The sequence below is a fragment of the Pseudonaja textilis genome, chromosome 3 (assembly GCF_049901715.1).
Source record: "Pseudonaja textilis isolate UNSWEBS1 chromosome 3, rPseTex1.2, whole genome shotgun sequence".
NCBI classification, from domain to species: Eukaryota; Metazoa; Chordata; class Lepidosauria; order Squamata; family Elapidae; genus Pseudonaja; species Pseudonaja textilis.
The window spans coordinates 96031523-96052566 of NC_141992.1; the positions used below are offsets into that span (position 1 = coordinate 96031523).

The 21044-nt window shown below is 38.3% G+C and overlaps 1 protein-coding gene across 1 annotated transcript in view; it reads left to right on the plus strand.

The window, feature by feature from the left end:
• NMNAT2 (nicotinamide nucleotide adenylyltransferase 2) overlaps positions 1 to 21044 on the plus strand; it is an 86181-nt gene that overhangs the window by 50185 nt on the left and 14952 nt on the right. Inside the window, exons 2-7 of the mRNA XM_087930437.1 lie at positions 3303 to 3391; positions 5559 to 5626; positions 11009 to 11087; positions 17875 to 18001; positions 19869 to 19949; positions 20916 to 20960. Of these exons, the coding sequence (XP_087786563.1) occupies positions 3303 to 3391; positions 5559 to 5626; positions 11009 to 11087; positions 17875 to 18001; positions 19869 to 19949; positions 20916 to 20960 (489 nt within the window). The remainder of the gene's footprint in view (positions 1 to 3302; positions 3392 to 5558; positions 5627 to 11008; positions 11088 to 17874; positions 18002 to 19868; positions 19950 to 20915; positions 20961 to 21044) is intronic.

Sequence of the window (21044 nt, forward strand, 5' to 3'; positions counted from 1 at the left end):
TATGACATCATGATCCATTAATAGAGTATCTTCCTCTTGTAATTTCAATATCATGTTCTTTCTTTATTTTTTCTTTTCCTAATTTATATGCTAGCCACTTCCCTGCCTTATTTGCAAATACACTTTTTGCTTTACATAATTCACTTGTATTTACATTTCTTTTACTATCTGATAAATGCTTAATTTGTTGAGAAATACATATCTTCTCTGGAAATTACTTTAATTTTTCTTCTTTTTTCTTTATTTCATTCAAAATAGTTTTTTTTAATTTCCTCTCTTTTTAAGACTTATATATAAAATAATCTTTAACAAAAACTTCACTTGCATCCCAAATCATTCTTAAATCAGTGCCTTTTCTGAAATTATTTTCAAAAAGTTATTTTAATTTCTTTTTACAATTCTCCACTATTGCTTCTTTCTGTAATAACATTTCATTTAGTCTCCATCTAAAAGAACTAGATTTCTATTTGTAAACCAAACTCACAGGAGTATGATTCCGGGGGAAAAGGTAATATTTCTACTTTAGAAAGCTTAGTAACCACATTCATTGAAATACAGTTTTAAGTCTGTTCTTGCCTTTCAGAAAAGTAAGAATAGTTTCTTGAACTGCCATTTTTCTATCTTTGTATATCAACCAGTCCTAAATTGTCAATCAAATCAAAGAAAACCTGGTAATTGGCCTTGATTAATTGTGATATTTTTTCCCAAAAAGTTTTATTCAGTTGTGGAGAGTTCACTCCATTCCAATCCTTTATGAAGCATACATTTCCACTAGAAAACCTTATTAATCTCTTCATAAGTCCTTTATAAAAGAATAGTTTGTCTTCATTTTTGGACATAAATTCCTATACTGAAATCCTAATCCCATGCAAATTAACTTCCACCCCAATAAATCTGCCATGCTCATCAGTTAATACAAATTCTGGTTTTAGTTGGGGATTTATATACAAAACCACTCAAATTCTATTTTTGATTCTACTGAAATAAATTCACCTAAATTTTTATAAATCAAATATTTTATGTCCAGTTTTCTACAATGTGTTTCCTATTAAATTAAAATTAAATTTTGGTTTACTTTTTTAAAATTATGGCTTTTTTTTCTATTTTGAAGAGCATTTCCTTCATTTATATTTGTAATTTATAATAAAGCCAAAACTTTACAAAAATTGATACCTTTAACTGCCTACTTCAATATTATCCCTTTCGGTTTCCTGTTGCATCTGTTGAAGTTTTGTGTAGTCTCATCTGATACAGAGGTGGTATTCAGCAGGTTCTGACCAGTTCTGGAGAAGCGGTAGTAGAAATTTTGAGTAGTTTGGAGAACCGGCAAATACCACCTCTGACTGGCCTCGCCCCCATCTATTCTCTGCCTCCCAAGTCCTGATCAGCTGGATCTTCTTTTGTTGCCCTGCACAAGAGAATGGAGCTGGAAATCAGGTTAGTGAGGCAGGGAGGGAGTGGGGATTTTGCAGTAACCTTCCCTCAGGAGTGGGGAGGGAATGGTGATTTTACAATATCCTTCCCCTGGAGTGGGGTGGGAATGGAGATTTTACAGTATCCTTGCCCTGCCACGCTCACCAAGCCAGCCATGCCATGCCCATAGAACCGGTAGTAAAATTTTTTGAATCCCACCACTTATCTGATACCCTTATTTAAATCTCCTCTAATGTTCTTTAAATTTTTCTAAAAGTTCCTTCTGGACAAAACATACAGCAACTGAAATCTTTGCTACTACCTCTCTGCAGATAGTCTAATGATTCTCTCCTTTCCTCCATTTTTGCTGCCCTTCAGGTCATTGTCATTATATTATAATCCAAAAGCAAAAGTGTCTCAAATAAAGAAAAAAAAGGCAAGTTTCTCCATCCCTATTTTTTCTATTTTGTTTTCCCGTTCCCTTAACATTTTGATCTCACTGCGCTCCATAGTTACAGACAGCACCATAGTCAACATCTCCATAGTTACAGTCAGATTAGAATCTGGTTTATATTATTTTTATCTTTTGTTTTGTAGAGTACACTAATTGCCTCTTTAATAGTAAATAAAAATATGTCCATAAAAGTCCAATTTATTTATTTTAATTCCAATTTATTTAAAAGCACTTTCATAAAAAATAATCTTTAAAAATAGCTATTTTTATCCATTTTAAACTTTCCTGGATTGATTCCTTTTTAAGATTTTTGTCAAAAGGTTTTAAAATCTTTGTAATCCAGAAAGAATAATAACTCAACAAGTGGAATTTTTATCCTGTTGCTCAGAACATCTTTAACTGTAAATTAGCTACATCTGACAGTGGTTAAAAATTATGCTTGTAATGTGCTAGCCTTATGCCCATATAGGCTGAATTAAAGTTGGGACCTTGATTGAAATCCTTCCCAGCATCCAACTCACAAGTAGATCACAAAAATTTAATGCTGAACTTGATGTTCCTGAAGGAGCAGAGACAACATTTTGGTGGAGATTGGTGGCCAGACACAAAATTCTGGCCACCAAAGACTTTCGAAAAAAAAGAAAAAATCATATAAGATTGTCCATTTGCACTCCAGAAAGCTGTTCTTCATGAGCACACTGCAGGAACACATGTATTTAATAATTTCTTTATCTTAAATATTCTAATTTGGCAACAACTTTTGGAGACACTGTCAGGTTTGTACCCAAGGTCTTAAAACTCCTTATGTCCTCGTATAGACTTTCAGAGGAAAGAAATTCCATTTAACTAAGTGATCCTTCACTCTGAGGAACCAATGTGGATGTTGAGGAAGGTTGTCAATAACCAATAACTGGAATTGTTAAAATGAGGATGTAAATATATGATTTATGACCAAATGAATTATGGTAATGACTCCTAGCACCGCGTAACGGAATGAGCTCCTGTTGCTTGTCTCCGCTTCTGCCAATCTAGCAGTTCGAAAGCATGTAAAAATGCAAGTAGAAAAATAGGGACCACTTTGGTGGGAAGGTAGCAGCATTCCGTGTGCCTTCAGCATTTAGTCATGCCATCCACATGACCATAGAGATGTCTTCGGACAGCTCTGGCTCTTTGGCTTTGTAACGGAGATGAGCACCACCCCCTAGAGCCGGAAATGACTAGCATGTATACGTGAGGGGAACCTTACCTTTGACTTGTATAAATTTGCATGCACATCAGGGTCAATTGCTCCTTTATGGTAACTGAGAACAATTTTGGAAGGACTGCCTGTCCTGGACAGCAAATTATTTCTATTAATTTTGCTGGCTTTTTCATCAGTGATCAGTGTTCAAGTATTAATCTATGCCTCACTTCCTTCCTGTTTCTCTTTCACTAGAAAGAGCCCGAGATTATCTACACAAGACAGGAAGATTCATTGTCATTGGTGGAATAGTCTCACCCGTACATGACTCATATGGAAAACAGGTAGGTTTATTTTTTTTTCCTTTTCTTCTTTGTTCAAAAAGATAATCACATGGGGAATGGATAATCACATGGGGAATGGATACTAGGCACCCTAAGATGAACAAGTGTGACATCTGTTGCTTAAACTCTTAATGTTACCTTTTTCAGGTAGGAATGCACTAGTTGGAGAAGGCAACTAGTATAAGTAAATCTGTAGCATGAACATGGCAAGCTTTACTTAATTAAATGATTTTTTGCTTCATCAATTTGTCATTTCTTCTGATTTTTAAATTATCATCTGAAACACAATGCTCTATGCCAATGTCATCATGGGATAGTTCATTTTCTAAAATTATCACTTAGTTCCCACAGGATCCCTATCAACGAGGTGTAGTGGCCTTTGGGGAAAGGAACAAGAGATCATACTTTACTGTTTTCATTAAACGTGTCCATTGTACATAATACAACAGAATGATCCACTTTACAGATAGGAGATTTTCTTTGTTACCATCTCCATTTAAAAATATCTGACATAGCTGAGCAAAAAAAACCCCTCTCACTTCCATTTTTATTTTGTAATTCTGTATTGTTGTAAAGAAGAGGCTAGTCAGATGGAGATTTTTCTTGTGGCCTTAAAAGACAAGCTTTGCCACCTGAAATTCCTTTCCTACACATTTATTAAAAATGCAAGTGCCCAACTTTTTCCTCTGAACATTTGACCACTCTATAGTTAGTTGATTTTAGATTATCAGATGATATTTAGATGATATTAGATGATATTTTAGATGATTAGGGGACTGGAGGCTAAAACATACAACAAACGGTTGCAGGAACTGGGCTTGGCTACTCTAGTAAAGAGAAGGACCAGGGGAGACACGATAGTGGTTTTCCAATATTTCAGGGGCTACCAAAGGGAGGAAGGGGTCAATCTATTTTCTAAAGTGCCTGTAGGACATACAAGGAATAATGGATAGAAACTGAATAAGGAGAGATTTAACCTGGAAATAAGGAGAAACTTTCTGACAGTGAGAACAATCAACCAATGGAACAGCTTGCCCTCGGAAGTTGTGGGAGCACCATCACTTGAGACTTTCAAGAAGAGGTTGGACTCCCATTTGTCAGAAATGGTGTAGGGTCTCCCGCTTGGGCGGGGGGTTGGACTAGATGACCTACAAGGTCCCTTCCAACTCTGATTATCTGTTATTTGTTATCTGTAATCCGTTAGATTAAGTAGTTTATAAGTAACACTAGCAATCTAGAAACAGACAGGAAGGGGGAAATATGTGTATGTAAGGCTAGAGTGTATCAATCCTGAAGTGAACATGGCTGAGGCCATCTTAGAGGCTTCAGGGTTGCCATACAACAGAGGGAGAGGGAAATAGCTAGATGGGGTTTTATAGCCAAAGCAATAAAGTTTTCCTGTGGGAACCAAGGACATTCTCACAGGTGGCTGGCCAGAGGAGGAGTGAAGTAACCAAGCAACCGGCCAGCACCTTGATTGAACAGAATGACAAGTGACTTGTGGGAAAGGAGAAACATTTACTTTTTAATTAGGTGAAAGCCGCAGGAACTTCAGAATCAGTTTTCACCAGCTGTGCCAATTTCATGTATCCAATAAATTGTTCTTTGAGGAATTTCCCTGCCTCAGAGTTCTGCTTTCTATGGGTGCATTATTTGGAATGCTGATATCAAGCCAACTCTCCGATCTAATCGGAGCTGCTCTCCGGGGTCCTGAGAAATGGGAAGCTTTTAAGTATTTAGGGACTGTTTTTCAAAAATTATTTGGAGCAGCAAAATCTACAAAAATGATGATATGGCAAGATTGGGACTTTGGGGCATTCATTTGAAGAGTATGACAGTTTTTATGCTGCATTGAACCTGTATTTTTTTCCTAGTTTTTCCTACCATAATCGGCAAAAATTGTATATCTGTTTTTGGTAGTTTGCTGCTGAAATTTAGCAATGCAATTTGTGAAAGTTCTAGTCTGTAGTCCATCCAGCAGTGTCTGATGATTGTTTGGCGCTGCTCATCTCTGAATTAGGGAACTGAGGAGCATTAAGTTTACCCAGCAGATATCACAATATATGAGGCCTAAGACTAATAAAGCAGTTATTCCTTAATTTGACATTTAAAAAGTCTAATAATCCAGAATTTCCTTTCATTAATTCTGACATCTATTTCTTTACAGGGTTTGGTTTCCAGCCGGCATCGCCTGGCAATGTGTCAGTTGGCTGTTCAGAGTTCTGATTGGATAAGGTATAATAGCATATCACATCACTCATGTTTGCTGCAGTGGCTTGTATTCTGCTATTTGTGTGGTGGTCAAGATAAGCTGCTTCATGGCGCATTTTTTTTTAAAGTCCAGATGATTAGCTACAACTGTCCAATCAAAGCCCCACCCCTCATTTTACAGGTACTGCTTATATTACAGATATAAAAAGGAGCAGCTCTTTGTGCAGCTGTCTTGACTTTCTGATCCTCCAGCAGAGGTCCCTGGCTCAGGAATCCATGGGAGCCCTGGCTTTCTGATTCAGAACATAGTTCTCTCTTATGAAATGCTAACATGCAGCAGGTTTGCAAACTAAAATGCCAGATGCAACAAGAAGACAATCTTTTTCAGTCTTGAAAGCCTGATGGAGAGGTGGAAGCTTCCTGTTCTTTATAATTGTTCTTGAGTGGATCCATACATTTGAAATGAAATGAAATATACCTTCAGCAACTTGGGCAACTTCCATATGTATGATCTTCAACATCATAAATCAATAGTCGTATAAATTCTGGGAAGTGAAGTCAACATATCTGAAGGGTTCCTAAGTTGGCATCATGTTTGCGCCAATCACTCTTGCAAGAACTTTTTTTTTTCAACTGCACATTGATTTCATTGGGAATAGCTCCTCATAGAAGCTTCTCAAAGCAAGAATTTAATGATAGGCATATCAATAAAACTAGAATATACGTGAAAGCATTCAATTAGGTCTATAGTAGGATCTGTGGTTTGTTTAGCCCCAAGTATGATCAGGCAGCATGAACTATTTTTTATTAAAAAATATTGCTTTTAAAATAACGGGGAAAAAGAGCACAACAGATGCATATATCATCAAAAATACATAGCAAGTGCTTAAAAATAAGTTAAAAGATACAATGGAAAATAAGTAATATGTTGTAATATTATTGAATAGCATGCTTTTTTAACTTCCATATGTGGCATCAATTTTATTATATTTATCAATATGAAGTCTACATCTATAGGCAATCCTTTCATAGGAAGTCAGTGGAGGTTCTCATTAATCCAGGTCATGGTTGTCTCAAAGGTGCTTTGTCAGGAGAAAACTGGACTTTCTAGTTTTTCTTTAAAGACATTTCGCTTCTCATCCAAGAAGCGAAATGTCTTCAAAGAAAAAACAGAAAGTCCAGTTGCCTCTTGAAAAAGCACATTTGAGACTCTCATAGTGTTGGAGGAATTATTCTTCTGGGTTCAGTTCCAAGTGGGGAAAAAGACACTGGAAACATGGAGGCCATTTGGAAAGATGGTTTAATAGTGGACAGAATCACATGCCCTGGATGAAGAAAGAAGGAAAAGGAGGGCAGGCCAAGATGCTGAGAGACCCTTATATACACTCTGTTGGGGCCCACCTTAGTGTTTCCTGTTCCTGTGCAATAAATTTATCCCATTGGCTGTCAGAGTCCCAGGGGCGGGGGTCTTAACATTTTAGGCTTTGTCCAGACCACATGGCTTCACCTGAATGTTGGCTGATATAATCTTCCCAGGCCAGGTGGTGAGATGGGTAGAGGCCTTTATTATGTAGAATACTCTGGCCGAGGCCTTAATGGCCCATTAGCAAAGGTGGGGAGGGGGTTGAGTTTCTACCTCTCTGAGGTGAGTTTCTGCTTCTGAGTTTCTACTCTTTTTAGGGGAAATATTCTGTCTTCTTAATATTTCCCAGGATATTTCATTTTTCTAGGAGTGGGGTGGGTGCTAACTTCCTACAATAGGAAGCAAATGTAAAATTTAACCTGAAAATTGTGCTGCCTAAATTTGACCTATTTTTTTAAAGGTTTGGAAGCTGTGTGAAGTCTGTAGGCCACAGCTTGCCTACCTCTGATTAGATCCATGATCAAATTTTTGAAAATGTTTTGTGTTGCCACCAAAACAGGCCTCTTATTTCATGTGCCCCTCGGGGCAACTTGGCCTCTTTCAATAGCAAGATTTGCAGGTATTTCAGGCTTGGTCTAATTGTTTTCTTTTGGAGTCATGAGACTGATGTCTTTACTAAGTAATTCAACCTTAGATTAACTTATTAACCGCTCCCCACTATAGTTATCTTGAATAGCCTTTTTTTTTTTTTTGCATGAATGAGCAGTTAGCAACATTGTTAGCGAATGCGTTTTAATTAGCGACTTCACATCTCTGAGAACCTCAGATGGAGAACATAAGAAAAAAAATTGGCTGCTAAGAACATATTCGAGAAACGGCTCAATTTAGCAGTTCATCAGTTAAGAGCTGGTGCTGCTAGCTCAGCCTATCAGATTTTGATACTTTGTTTTTTAAAAAAAGGAGGCTGGTAATGGAGAATCTGGGGATTTGGGCACAATACACTCACTGACTTGTCCAAATGTGAGAAATTGGCGTAAGTGCCATGTGCTGCAATACTTCCTGCATAGGATACAACTGGGTGAACGAGGAGGCATGATTTCAAAAACTGTACAATGTGGAGCTGGATAGAAACCCAACAGACCACCTACCTAATAGGCTTGATTCAATAAGATTCTGATAAAACATAGATCCAAATAGGGATTATGTTTTAATCAGTAATGTAGGATTCAGTTCCCACCACTCCTTTAAGTTAAGAAATACTGTAAAACAAACAAATATGGAACACCAGGATAGGCACTTTCTAGCATAACTGTTTGTTCCTTATTTGGTCAAAATTTTGAGTAAAGTAGTCAAATTCCACACACCACAATTTTATATTTCTTATTATAACCTTTTAAATATGTATTTTCTAGGAATATTATTCCTCTGGAAACGTACCAGTAGTCAGTAGCCCATCATGCCAGATTAAGATATGTACCATATTTTTCACACTATAAGACGCAACCTAGGTTTAAAGGACAAAAACAGGCAATGGCAAAGAAAGAAGAGGTGGGGTTCAGCACTGTAAAAGGACCCTGCCAACACCACGGCCAGTATTTTCGCCCCATAAGACGCACCGATATTTCCACTTTTGGGGGTGGGAAAAGTGCATCTTGTGGAGCGAAAAATACGGTAGTTTGTCAGTATCCAAATCCATCTGTATTAACCCATTCTTACTAGAGTTGCCTCTCATATTGAGACAATACGCTAATATTGTGGCAACTTAACATATTGTATGTACATAGTATGATATATGAGGTTGTCTTCTTCATTCCATATTTCAGTCTCTCATAAACCAGGTAGTCCTCAACTTACAATCACATATGAGCCCAACATTTCTGTTGCTAATTGAGACATTTGTTAAGTGACTTTTGCCCCCATCTTATGACCTTATTTGCCACTGTTGTTAAGTGAATCACTGCAATCGTTAGCTTACTAACACAGTCGTTAAATGAATCTGGCTTCTCCTATTGACTTTGTGTGCCAGAAGGTCACAAAAGGTGATCACATGACCTCAGGACACTGCAATAAATATGAGTCAGTTGCCAAAGCATATGAATTTTGATCACATGACTATGGGGATGCTGTAATGGTCATAAGTGTGAAAAACAGTCATAAGTCACTTTTTTAGTGCCACTGTAACTTCGAGCAGTCACTAAATGAATGTTGTAAGTCAAGGACTACCTGTAGTCATAAGGGCCCACCCTCAGCCAACAAAACTCACTGGAAAACTTTGGCCCAGTCACTGTCTCTCAGCCCAACGTGCCTCACTGATGTTATGGGGAAATTAAGGCTCCCTCCTCCTATGTATACCATCTTGAGTTCCTGAAGTAAGGTGGGATATAAATCTAACAAATACAGGGGATGGTTAACATGTACCCTGTGCGGCCATCACCTTTTCTTTACAACCAACTCCCACACATATTTCAGTGCAAGCATTCCTGTGCTGGACCTTTCCTTGTTTTTGTGTGGGTTAATGTCACACATCTGTTTTCCACAATACTCCCTCATCTCAAATTTTGACATGAAGGCCTGAAACTAGATTTGTTCAAGATGAAGTGGACCCCAATATTTGCTATTAGAGGTACGAATCTAAATACCCAGGAGGAAAGGCAGTTTTTTTTGATGATAACACGTCATGACCATAAGTATATTGGAAAAACTCTGGTACAATTAGTTTGCTCGAAAGACTGCAAGCATGACAGGATTGTGGCTCTAATAAACAACAATTTATTACTAAATATTCTGTCATGTTTGATAAAGAAGAAATGACAGTTAGCATTTTCCAGTTGATCTGAGCAAGGTTTTGCCAAGAGACAAGTAGACCTACAATCAGATGACAAATCCATTTTGAAATCTACTCATCATCTTAACTTTAAATTGGTAGAACTGGTGTAAATTCTATTGCACTAGTTCAAGATGTTCCTAGCTCCGGTATCTGTTCCTTTTATATTATTTTTTGAAAAGTCAGTTTATAGAAAGGCAGACTACTCTCTGTCCTCCAATATGGAAATAAGCAAACAGTATGACGATACCAGCAAAACAATTCAGCAAAGCGTTATCATAAGCCCAGTATAAGAATCTATGCAACCAAATCAGTTGATTTCACTTTGTCAGTAACGCAATTCTACAATTGGTAGTCATTTAATCTTTTCCTTGGTTTTCTCTTTGGAGGGAATTGTGGCCACAGGCCAGTACATACTGTATGTAGGCAAATCCATAAAATGTAAACGGAAAAAATTCTTCGTGTTGAGTTTGACTTCACGGACATTCCATATGGGTCTCTTAAGCAACCATATGAACCTGGTTTGTCGGGCCTGTTTCTTGGGATGTTTTCCTTTAACTTGCTTTAGCCCTTTCAGGGTGATCTCTTCCTACTTAGCTTTTTAAGGGTAACCAAAATCAGGCAGGGGTGGGATTCGACCGGTGTTACTTCCAGTTTGGTGATTATGTTTTGCGTGCGTATACGCGTTTTACGCGTGTGTAATACACCTAAAGCTGTGCCGCCCGGACTGCTGATAAGCGCTGCGTGCGGGTGCGCAGTGTTTGAAAGAGCACTTTTTTCCTGCTTTTTCAACCTCAGCTGTGCCGCGCAAAGGAGCTGCAGTTGAAAAAATAGGAAATAAAGGTCAGGTAAGAGCCCGGGTGGGTAGGTGGGCCAAACAGCCGCAGACACAGAACCGGTTCTGTGTCTGCTGCTCTTCAGAGCTATCGGTTCTTATAGAGCAGATACATTTGATTGGAGCAGGGAAAAACCTCCCCAAATCAACTGACAGATAGAGAACCTGAACCAGGTGCACTTTTTTCCCTTTCTGATTTCTTTGGTGCAACAGACTATCTCACATTCTGGGTTGACTTCCTTTCAGATGGAATGGTTTAAAGTAAAATTTTGCAATTAAATGGTATATGTGTGTGTGTGTGTGTGTAATTGTAATTGTTATTGTTATTGTAATTGTTATTTATGATTGTCAAATCGGAGTTTTCTAATTTCTTCCTCATCGTAGGGTGGACCCCTGGGAATGTTATCAGGATACTTGGCAAACCACCTGCAGTGTACTGGAACATCACCGGGATCTGATGAAAGTGAGTTTAATGGCTAAAGCTGATGGCAGAGATTGAGAATACTAGGCTAGGGGCTGTGGTGGGTTCGGTGGGTGTGGCTTGGTGGGCCTGCTATGTGCACGTGCATACACGCTTTGCATGCGTGCGTGTGCCAAACGCGCACTTTGCACATGCGCAGAGGCTTTCCTACTCATCTCCTGCAATCCTGCACACTCGCGGTAGCTTCAGCAGCTGATGTGCGGCAATCTGCTGTGCCACACAAAGCAGCTGCGCTTCAATAAAGGTCAGTATGGGAGCCCATGTGGGCAAGTGGGCCCAACTGCAGAGCATCGGAGAGAACAGGTTTGGTCTCTGCTGATCTTCGACGCTACCGGTACACCAGAACCAGGCCAAACCAGTAGAACAGCACCACTGGCTAAGGGGTTAAGTTCATGTTATTCATTGAAAATGTAATGGAAAGTGGCTTCACCTCAAAAATTAGAATTTTTACGTTACAACCAGAAAAGGGATTAAGAATAATCAGATGTTTTGTATCCTGGCAATAAGATATTTTTTACTTCTTAAATTCAGTTTCCATTCTCACTGGATATTCTTTCAGAGGTTAACTTCAATATAAAACATAAGTTGGTACAAGTATGGCATCAACATACAACCACACATATTTCCCCCCCTTCCTAAGTCTTATGTGCCCAAGAGCATCCCAGAATCATATCAAAATACTTTTTGTGAGCTCCAGCTCCAAATTCATTTATGAATGTTACATCAGGGCTGATTGGTGGTGATTTTTCCCATGAATGGCAATGTCTGAATTTCAGCCAGTAACTGTCCTTCCCGTGTCACATAGTGAAGCCACATGGAGAGCAGTATAGCATAGCCCCATTCTGAATGTATATTAAGGGCACGATGTGTGGACAATGTCTATATTATGTAACCTGATTTTCTTCTGCCTCTGCAAAGAGGCTGTGCCGGTGACCCCAGCAAAAGGCCATCAAAATTGTTATCGATTTAGAATCGGATTTAGAATCGGATGTTATCGACTTGGAATCGGATTTAGAAATCCTTAGCGCTCTTTTCTTGCACTTTGTTTCCCATCAACAAAATTGGAGCAAATAAGAACTCTCTTGTGAATGAGATTGGCAAATACTTTAGGTACGGAAGTACAATTCATTTAAAAATTGCTGTCTATTTCTTTCTAAGGAGGGAATGGTCATTTTCCAACATCCTGTCTCCTTATTGTACCCTGAGCTCTTAATTCAGGGTCAATTCCACCAGTTATCCCACTAATATAAACTGTTAATGGAGTGTCTCAGCAAACACTTAATCAAAGTTGATTATGGACCTTTCTGCTCGTTTGGGACGTGAATATGTATAAGGTCTGGACTTGACTTAGCTATTCTTTCCTTTTGGTTTGAAAGTGGATAATAGAACTCTGATTACAACTGTAATTTTAGTCCTGTAAAAAAAAAATGGTCATTGAAAGTACTGCTCTGATCTGACTGGAAAGATGTATATGTTATCTTATCTTGAGTGCACAGAATTTTTTTTATCAGACCATTGATCCATAAAGCCAAATATTCTTTTCACAAATGGGCAACAAGATATCTGTGGAAACGGTGTTGTTCTTTTTGAGTTCCTCAACAACTGCCATGAAAGTTATTTGGCTTTGATTACCATTTTTACTAGTAACCATGAGTAACTTTACCTTCCATGAATCTTTCTAATAGGGTTGCTTCCAAACTGGTTCCTACGGTTCAGATACTTGACCAAATCAGTTTTGAATCATATCTCTGAATTGAAGATTTGCTTTGTCTGCTGCACCTCCTCCTTTAAAGTTGTCCAAGTTGATGTCCATCATGACATCATGTGGTTAACAAGCTCAATTGGCTAATTCAGCACTGTATGACAAAAAAATTCCTAATTCTCACCACGCACTATTTCATTCAATAAACTCAAGTTCTAGTCTTAAAATAATGAGCAAACTATTTCCCTTTCCATTTTCTACACAGTGTGCATAAATCCATACACATTTTACCTTCCAGCTTCTAAGAAACTTCAAATATTGACAATATTGACACATTGACATGTACTTTGCTTGCTTCCCATCCTGCCCTGGTTCTCAAAAAACAAAGCATACAAGCAATAAAAAAATTCCAGGAAAAAAAAAAGGAGAAACCATATACTGTATTTGGCTGTGGGCACTGCTAAAAGTAGACAAGGAAACCATTCTGAGTGCCACCATTGGTGGGGTCTGCAGAGGGATCAAAAAAATCAGGGTGTCAGCCAAATCAAAGATACAGGGTTTTAAAAAATGTTTAAAAATTAAAAAATGTGCATGACAATTAAAAAAAACCCAAGGTTTTGATTATGCAATCACCACTGCCATCTTGTCTTTTTTTGACCCTCCCTGGAGATTCCCCTGCCAAACACCTTCAAAGCTTTGTCTTTGAGTGTGTGCAAATGTTCAGAAAGAATATGAGATGTTGGGGAGAGAAAAAAAAGCCCCCCTCCCCAATTTGTAGTAGGCTTGATGAATATTGCTCCTGAAGCTAACTGATGCTAGTGGGGCTTAATAGCTATCACATGGAAGTGATTTCTAGCAGGGCCAGATTAAAAAAGGAATTAATTCTGTTGTTTAAATGTTGAAAGGCAGAGAATAAATCACTCAACTTTTTTTTAAAAAAAAACTACCTTCCCATGTGCTATGGACTTAGTGAAAGCAGAGCTTCTCATAGTGGCTCTTAATTATTAAAATACAGCAAAAATTAAAGAGAGACACATTTACTGCCACGCTCATTTTAGCTCTCAGATTCTGCTAATGAGAAAGAGAACCCTGGGAATATTGTAGGGAAAGAGAAGCAATATATTAGAAAGTCATACTAACGGGGGAGGAGAGAAATGCCTCCCACCTTCCCCCACCATTTCCTTGATTCAGAAATTGATGTTTCAGAGGAGCTTAAGAAGGAGGAAGCCCAAAATATTTACAACATCTAATTTGTTTGCATATTTCTCAGTATGATTAAAAGACCCTACACTGTTCCGGTGGCTGCTGTGTTTCCTGTCCAGGAAAATTCCACTGAGCACCTTTGTTCCTTTCATTGTTATGAAAAGCAACAATTGGAAAGCTTGACCAATTCTGGCAGATCAAGGGTCATGGCAACATATTGGAAGGGGCATCAAATGGTTAGCTTTGTTTTAGAAACCCCAGTGTTCTCTCTCTTATTTGTCAGAAATCATTTTATAGGGTCATTTTGAATTCCTGGCTTCTGTTTTGACTCATTTTAAAAAGAGAAGGATTTATCAACAATTTTCAAGAGATATTGATGTTCCCAACAAAATAGCCAGGGGTAAGGAACTTGTTGACCACAAGTCACGGCTCACATTTTTGGACACTAATCTGAACTTAACAAATCATTTAACAAGAATATGGTAATATGTTTGAAACGATATTTGATTTCTTTCTATGAACATGGCAGCAGTAGCTGAGGGATGATAACAGAAGAATTTTAGAGTTATGATGGGCAGTACATTTGGGAAGGCTGTTAGAGGAGTTAGTGAAAACAATCAATCAATGGACAGCTTGCCTTCAAAAGTTATGGGAGCTTCATCACCTGAGACTTTCAAGAAGAGATTTGAGACCCAGGGCAAAAATAACAAAGTCACAAAAATAGAATAAATTCCCTTTAATGCCTCCAACTCGGGCCCCAGTGTCCAATTATCCTCGGTTGGATATCAAACTCTTAAAGAAAACTGTCTATGGAGGGAGTAAATGCAGTCTGAACCCAAAGTAAAGTTAATTAGAAATAATAAAACCCTACACAAACCACACTGAAGTAATTAATAAGGCAAGCCAGGATGATAACTTGCAGACTTTACCAGATAACGCAGCAACCACAATTGGGAGGAAGCCAAAACCCAAATAAGCTTCGACAAGAATAATGCATGCTTTGCTTCCAGCAACTTTGTCATGCGCAGTTTGTCCTTTTAAACAGTCCTCCCAGCTGCAGTCCCCATGAAGGGGATCAGGGCCCCTTTTCCCCCCATAGACCATGCCACTCATGTTTCTCCCTTATCTGCTCCTCCCTGTGTGCCCTAGAGGGGATGGACCTGGGTCTTCCTTTGAATGCCCGCCCAGCCTGTGCCCTTCCCCAGTTTCCTCCACAACCATCAGAGCTACACTCCCACTCCCTGCCATCTGTTCCACCTCTCCCTCAGAGTCAGATTCCAACAGGGACATGACAACATTGGACTGCCATTTGGACATTGGACAGGGGGTTGGACTAGATGACCTACAAGGTCCCTCCCAACTCTGTTAATTTGTAATCAGGAAGATTTGATAGCTAACTCCCACATTATTATTGTAATGTATTATAGATGTTGACATATGTATTTGTATATATTCAAAGAAATACTAAATAATTCTTTTGTAGATCAAACTTTTCATTTCCACTGAGGGTGCACATTCAATTTTCAACAATGCTTGATAATAATGTTCCACCTCTTTATTTCTGCCTTTTACAAAAGAATACAGCACCCCCTGGTGGCAGACAAAAAGATTGTTCCTGTTATTGCATACTCTAATACAGGGGATCCCAACCTGGGGTGCGAGACGATATTCCAGGGGGTGCGAGAAAAGTCCAGGTAAATAATAGGATATTGGATATATGTTGGCATTTTTATTCCAGGGGGTGCGAGGTTCGAGTGAAATTTCTTTAGGGGTGCAGGGCGAAAAAAAAGGTTGGGAACCACTGCTCTAATACATTGCATTTACTATATTATTTTTAAAGAACAAGTTAAATGCAATCTTTGCTTTTTTCATATTGCAATTTCTTGGGCATTTGTTCATTTTAAAGGTATCTCTGCCACCTTTTGCTCAAAATTATAAGAGGTAGTCATAACGTTTTTAAGGTATGTTTAAAAAGTTGTAATTATTACATTATTACAGAATAATAATGCATCTATTGCAATAAGAAGTATACTGTGAAGAAGTATACTGTTAAAGAGAATAAAAATGCCTTGATTTGAGGGAAATCAACCAGGCTTTGTTTCAGATACATTTTTTTGCAATTGCACAATGAAAGGAATTTGAAAAACTCAGTCTTTGAAAACATCAATGCACATGATGGTTTGTTTAGGCTACCGAGGGTTTAAGACTTTAAACAGAAATGCATCTTTGGCTCATCAATCAGTTTTAAATTCACCAAGCAAGATGAGCACCTTAGGCATTAGGCATTTGTGCTATATAATCCACAAGGATGTTCTGTTCTCAAAGCCTTAAGAAGCCAGTGAGTCAGACGCTCCTATTTCTTCTTCTAACCAGATTGTTACTAGGACATTACAACCAGCACTATGATTGCATAATCTGGAGCTTCTCAAAGAACAATTTAGGCAAATGGAAGGAGTTTTACTTGTTAATGTATCTCAATTCCTATAGCAGAGAGGTATTGAGCAAAGTATAAAGCAAACTATAGGCAAAATTAACAAGGAATAAAGGAAATCAGAAAATAGCCTGATTATTTAAAAAAAGGTTATTGTATACCTAAATCCAGACATAATCCCTTTCAAACAACTATGGAACTCAGCTGTAATTTGGAGGTGGTATTCAGCAGGTTCTAACCAGTTCTGGAGAATCAGTAGCAGAAAGTTTGAGTAATCTAGAGAACTGCCCCCATCTATTCTCTGCCTCCCGAGTCCCAGCTGATCGGTTGGGTCTTCTTTTGTTGCTCTGCACAGGAGAATGGAGTAGGAAGGCAGGTTAGTGGGGTGGGGAGGGAATGGGGATTTTACAGTATCCTTCCCCTACCACGCCCACCAAGCCACCCCCATAGAACCGGTAGTTAAAAAAAATCGAATCCCACCACTGCCTCTAACCTACTTCCTGTCTAGTGTCCTGTGATTCCTTGCAAAACAAAAAGGCTTAGTTAAGTCAATACTCCTGTCCCAAACCAGGTTCAATGCTTCCTGTCAATATTTAGAGCATGTTGGTTTTGCTTGCAATCTTGTTCTTCTTCCCTAGGTTTTGGCTGAACTAAGCATCTTTCTTAGCCTGTACTCATGAACACTGAGATCGCTACCACTCTCGCAGCTTGGAATGAAAAACTTATACTTTCAGTACTGATGCATATGGGTTAAAATAAGCACCAGAGGCCTAAAGCTCCCAGGTCTCTCTTAACAGCATCAGGGATATCTTGTCAAACCAGTCTAAAGGATTACTATTAGGGGGTGCTTTTTTGTTTCCTTCCCAGGTAGAAGTCTGTGAACTCTAGAACCTTTCCATAAATACCAGGCCACCTTCAGCAAAGGGTTTCCCAGCTAGAGATGTTGACAAACCTATTGCCTGGTGATACTATCGATATAGCCATTGAGATTAATAGCCAATTTTCACCTGATCTTTCTTGATAATTGAGAAGTGTACATGGAAAACTGCAGTCATGATTAGGACTATGACAGTACTTTTCCTCAATAACTTGGCTATGGTCTGATCTGAACACAGGAATACTATCTTCACACTGTTCTGCTGACAGACAGAGGGTGTAGGAACAAAATGGAGAAAGATGTGACCCAGGGTTTGGGCAAAGTTGCCAATAGGGAAATAAAATTGGGTAAGGGCAGCTTTGTAAAAACAAAACAAAAGCCTATTTTTCCCTTTTTCAGTAGATATCTATGAACTAAGCATATGAAAATGCAAACTAACTTTGACTAGCCAGTTATCTGAAATGATATAGGGTCTCCAATTTGAGCTGGGTGTTGGATTAAAAGACCTCCGAAGACCAGTCCAACTCTTGTTATTCTGCTCTGTTATTTCTTCCAGCGAGTTACTGGTTGTATCCTGTCCAATGTGAACACACCTTCTCTGACCCCAGTGATTGGTCAGCCCCAGAACGAGACCCCACAACCTATTTACCAGAACAGCAACCTTTCCAACAAGCCAACTGCAGGTAAGAGTGAGCAGAAAACCCAAAATGTAGAAGCTGTTGAAAATACAACAGCAACCCAGGTGAGAGAAGAGAACTTGCGATAGTGTTTCCTGCTTCAGATGCCAAAATAATTGGCCAGATTAGATTTTTGGCGGGGAAGATCTGGAGGGGAAAGCCATGTCCTGTTCCACCCAAAATAAGCAAAATGTTTCAGTCAGACTTTCTCATTCATCTTTATAATCTATACTCGGGATAGCTGCCACTCTCTAATTATAAACCTTCCACTAAATTGCATATTGAGACGTTTCAGCCATTCCTCATCCTTTCATCTGCTTCTTTCTCACCTTCTGACTGGCACACCTGGTTTGCTCTTGGCTTCAACAGGTGGCAGAGAGTGCCTAAGAAGGTAGGAGAAAAAATGACTGGAACAGCTGCAGTGGTTCACACTTGAGTGGGTTTAATGGCACAGGGAGTATTTTTTTTTATCTTGCAAACTACTAACCTGAATTATCCAAAGAGAACTGGATATTAAAATGTTTGGTTTCACACATAAACAACTTCTGGGGACAGAGGAAAAAAAAGGAGGGGGGGGGAATAGATCCCTTTCACTTTTTGATCATCCAGTAGGTGATATTGTCTTTAAATGTAACACAAGTGCCCTGCTAAATCTGATAGAGAGGCCATTTAGTGATGAAAATTTTTTGGACTCAGTGTGTCAAACTTTGGAAAATGTCAAACTTGATGTTGTTGGTGCCTGCCCACGAACAAAAGAGAAACAATCCTTTACATATTCCATTATTTTTTTAAAAAAATGCAATCCAGTCATGTGGTCCTCAATATTATACAAAGAAACTTCAAACAGCTACAAAAGTAAGTTACAAAAGTAAAATACAGTTAAAACTCATTTTCAGAAAGTCTAGAGATCGTGTGAGAGCACAGCCTTTTAATGTGATTTTGGGAGGCTTTGGAAGCCACACGAAAGCACACATCCCCTCTGTGGCCTCTGAAAATTGTGCAATAACAGGACGTGCTTTCTAGGATAGTTGCTGGCTCTTGTTACCCAAAACATTGTGGTGTGTCAGCTTTGATACATATCATAGGTTCACCATCACTGGTCAACCATCTCTGCCTTGACCAGCCTGAGGTCTGGCATTCTGAGATACATTACAGTATCTAATTCTACTTTGTAAATATATATTTTTATTTCTGTTTTACTTTACTTTTAATTGTGCATGCTCATGATGATATACTAATATTATTTAAAAATAACAAAATAAATTAAACTCAGTATTTTAATCATAGCTGTAACTGCTCATTAGCTAGAAATGGCTGTTGAAGGTCATGGATTTTGGTTTATACTTTCTTCACCACATATTATTTTCATTGTTGATTTTAATTTTATTTTTCTTTTAAGTATCTCTCTCACTGAGTTTCATTTTAAATGTATGTTTTATTATATTGTCAAAATAACTCCGTAGTTGATGCTCTCAGTTAAATAAATATTTCAATTTTGGCTGAATTTAGTATAACTTTTAAGTCATGGGTCAAATTGGATTCTTGTTATGTACTTAAACTGCAGAGGGGGAATTGTATTTTAGTGATTTCCATCTGAATAAGAGGATACCTGTTTTTGTGTGCTGTGTAGTTCTCAGAAATAAATTCAGGTTCTGTGCTGTGTTTGTGTTGAGGACAGCAGTAACATTTTGTCAAAGCAAGAATAAAAAAAAATAGAGTGATCAAATCACAACCCACATATGTACATTTTAAATTGTACAGGAAAGCCACTGAATGGAGGAACAATAATGTTTCATTTGTAAACTATAGTACTTCCACACTGTATTAAATGCTGATTTTCCTGTTTCATCCTCTGCTTTCTTTTTTTCCTTAGCAAAACTTTTGGGGAAGGTGGGAGAAAGCCTTAGCAGGATTTGCTGTGTTCGTCCCCCAATGGAGCGTTTCACCTTTGTAGGTATGTTGTTGAAAAGGGATTGTCTGCAGCCAGATAAAACTTGTGACCTGTGACTGAAATTAGATTTTTTTTCTAGATGTAGATGACCAGGCTGAGCCAGAGGGAGGGATCAAACACGTTATTAGTCATGAGTCCCTGTGTGCCCACAAGAGGTCTAAGTCCGGCCTACCATGAATGACTTCTTAATTCCCACTCATTTCCCTTACTGTTAGTAGCTCAGATTTTTGTAGAGAGCTTAAGCTTTCAATAGATCTTTCTACTCATCTGAACTGCTTGACTCTCTCGATTTCCCTTGTACTTGACATTAGCTTTTCTTCTGGAGATTGTTTGTTACATAACTAAATAGAACAACTGAAAGATTTCTACCAACAGTAGCTGATGATGGAAGTACACTGTGCCTCTGGCAATACCAGTCTCCCTCAATTTATCCCCAAGTATTTCCAGGACTGTGCTGAACACTATATGTGAATTACTTGGATGTGTTTCAGAAAAGTTGGATCAATACAAACCAGGACTGAAAATGATTTTTTTAACTATCTAATATGATACTTGCTTTTCAATTTGTCAGGCATCTTTTAGACTCAAAAATCTTGTTATGCCGATACTGGATTTGATATATTTGATATATTCTGGAGTTCAGAAGACTCTCTTAGGGATATACTAGATGTGGAGCATGACTAAGTAATAGAAATAATGCATTCAGCATTTGGGCTTACCAGCCTCTTCCACATTTGATCCACTTCATTTCAGCCAGTTATTATCACTACTTAGAACCCTCATTTTTCTGTAATTACTTTTAATTACGGTCTTTATAAAAGGTGCTCTAAGTACACTTGTAAAAGAGCACAATAATTGATTGTGTTGTAAGAGTTGCTTAGTAAATATAGTGTTTTTAACTAATAGATTACCTAATTGTAGGTCTTCCTGTGAAATACAATTTCAACATTTTATTTTCTTACTTTCTAGATGAAAATGCTAATTTGGGGACTGTGATGAGATATGAAGAGATTGGTAAGTGAGCATCATCCATAGGCCCTTGTAAAAGTGGGCATATTTGCATATAAAAGGGGTAGAAGAGTTGTGGTTACTTTATTG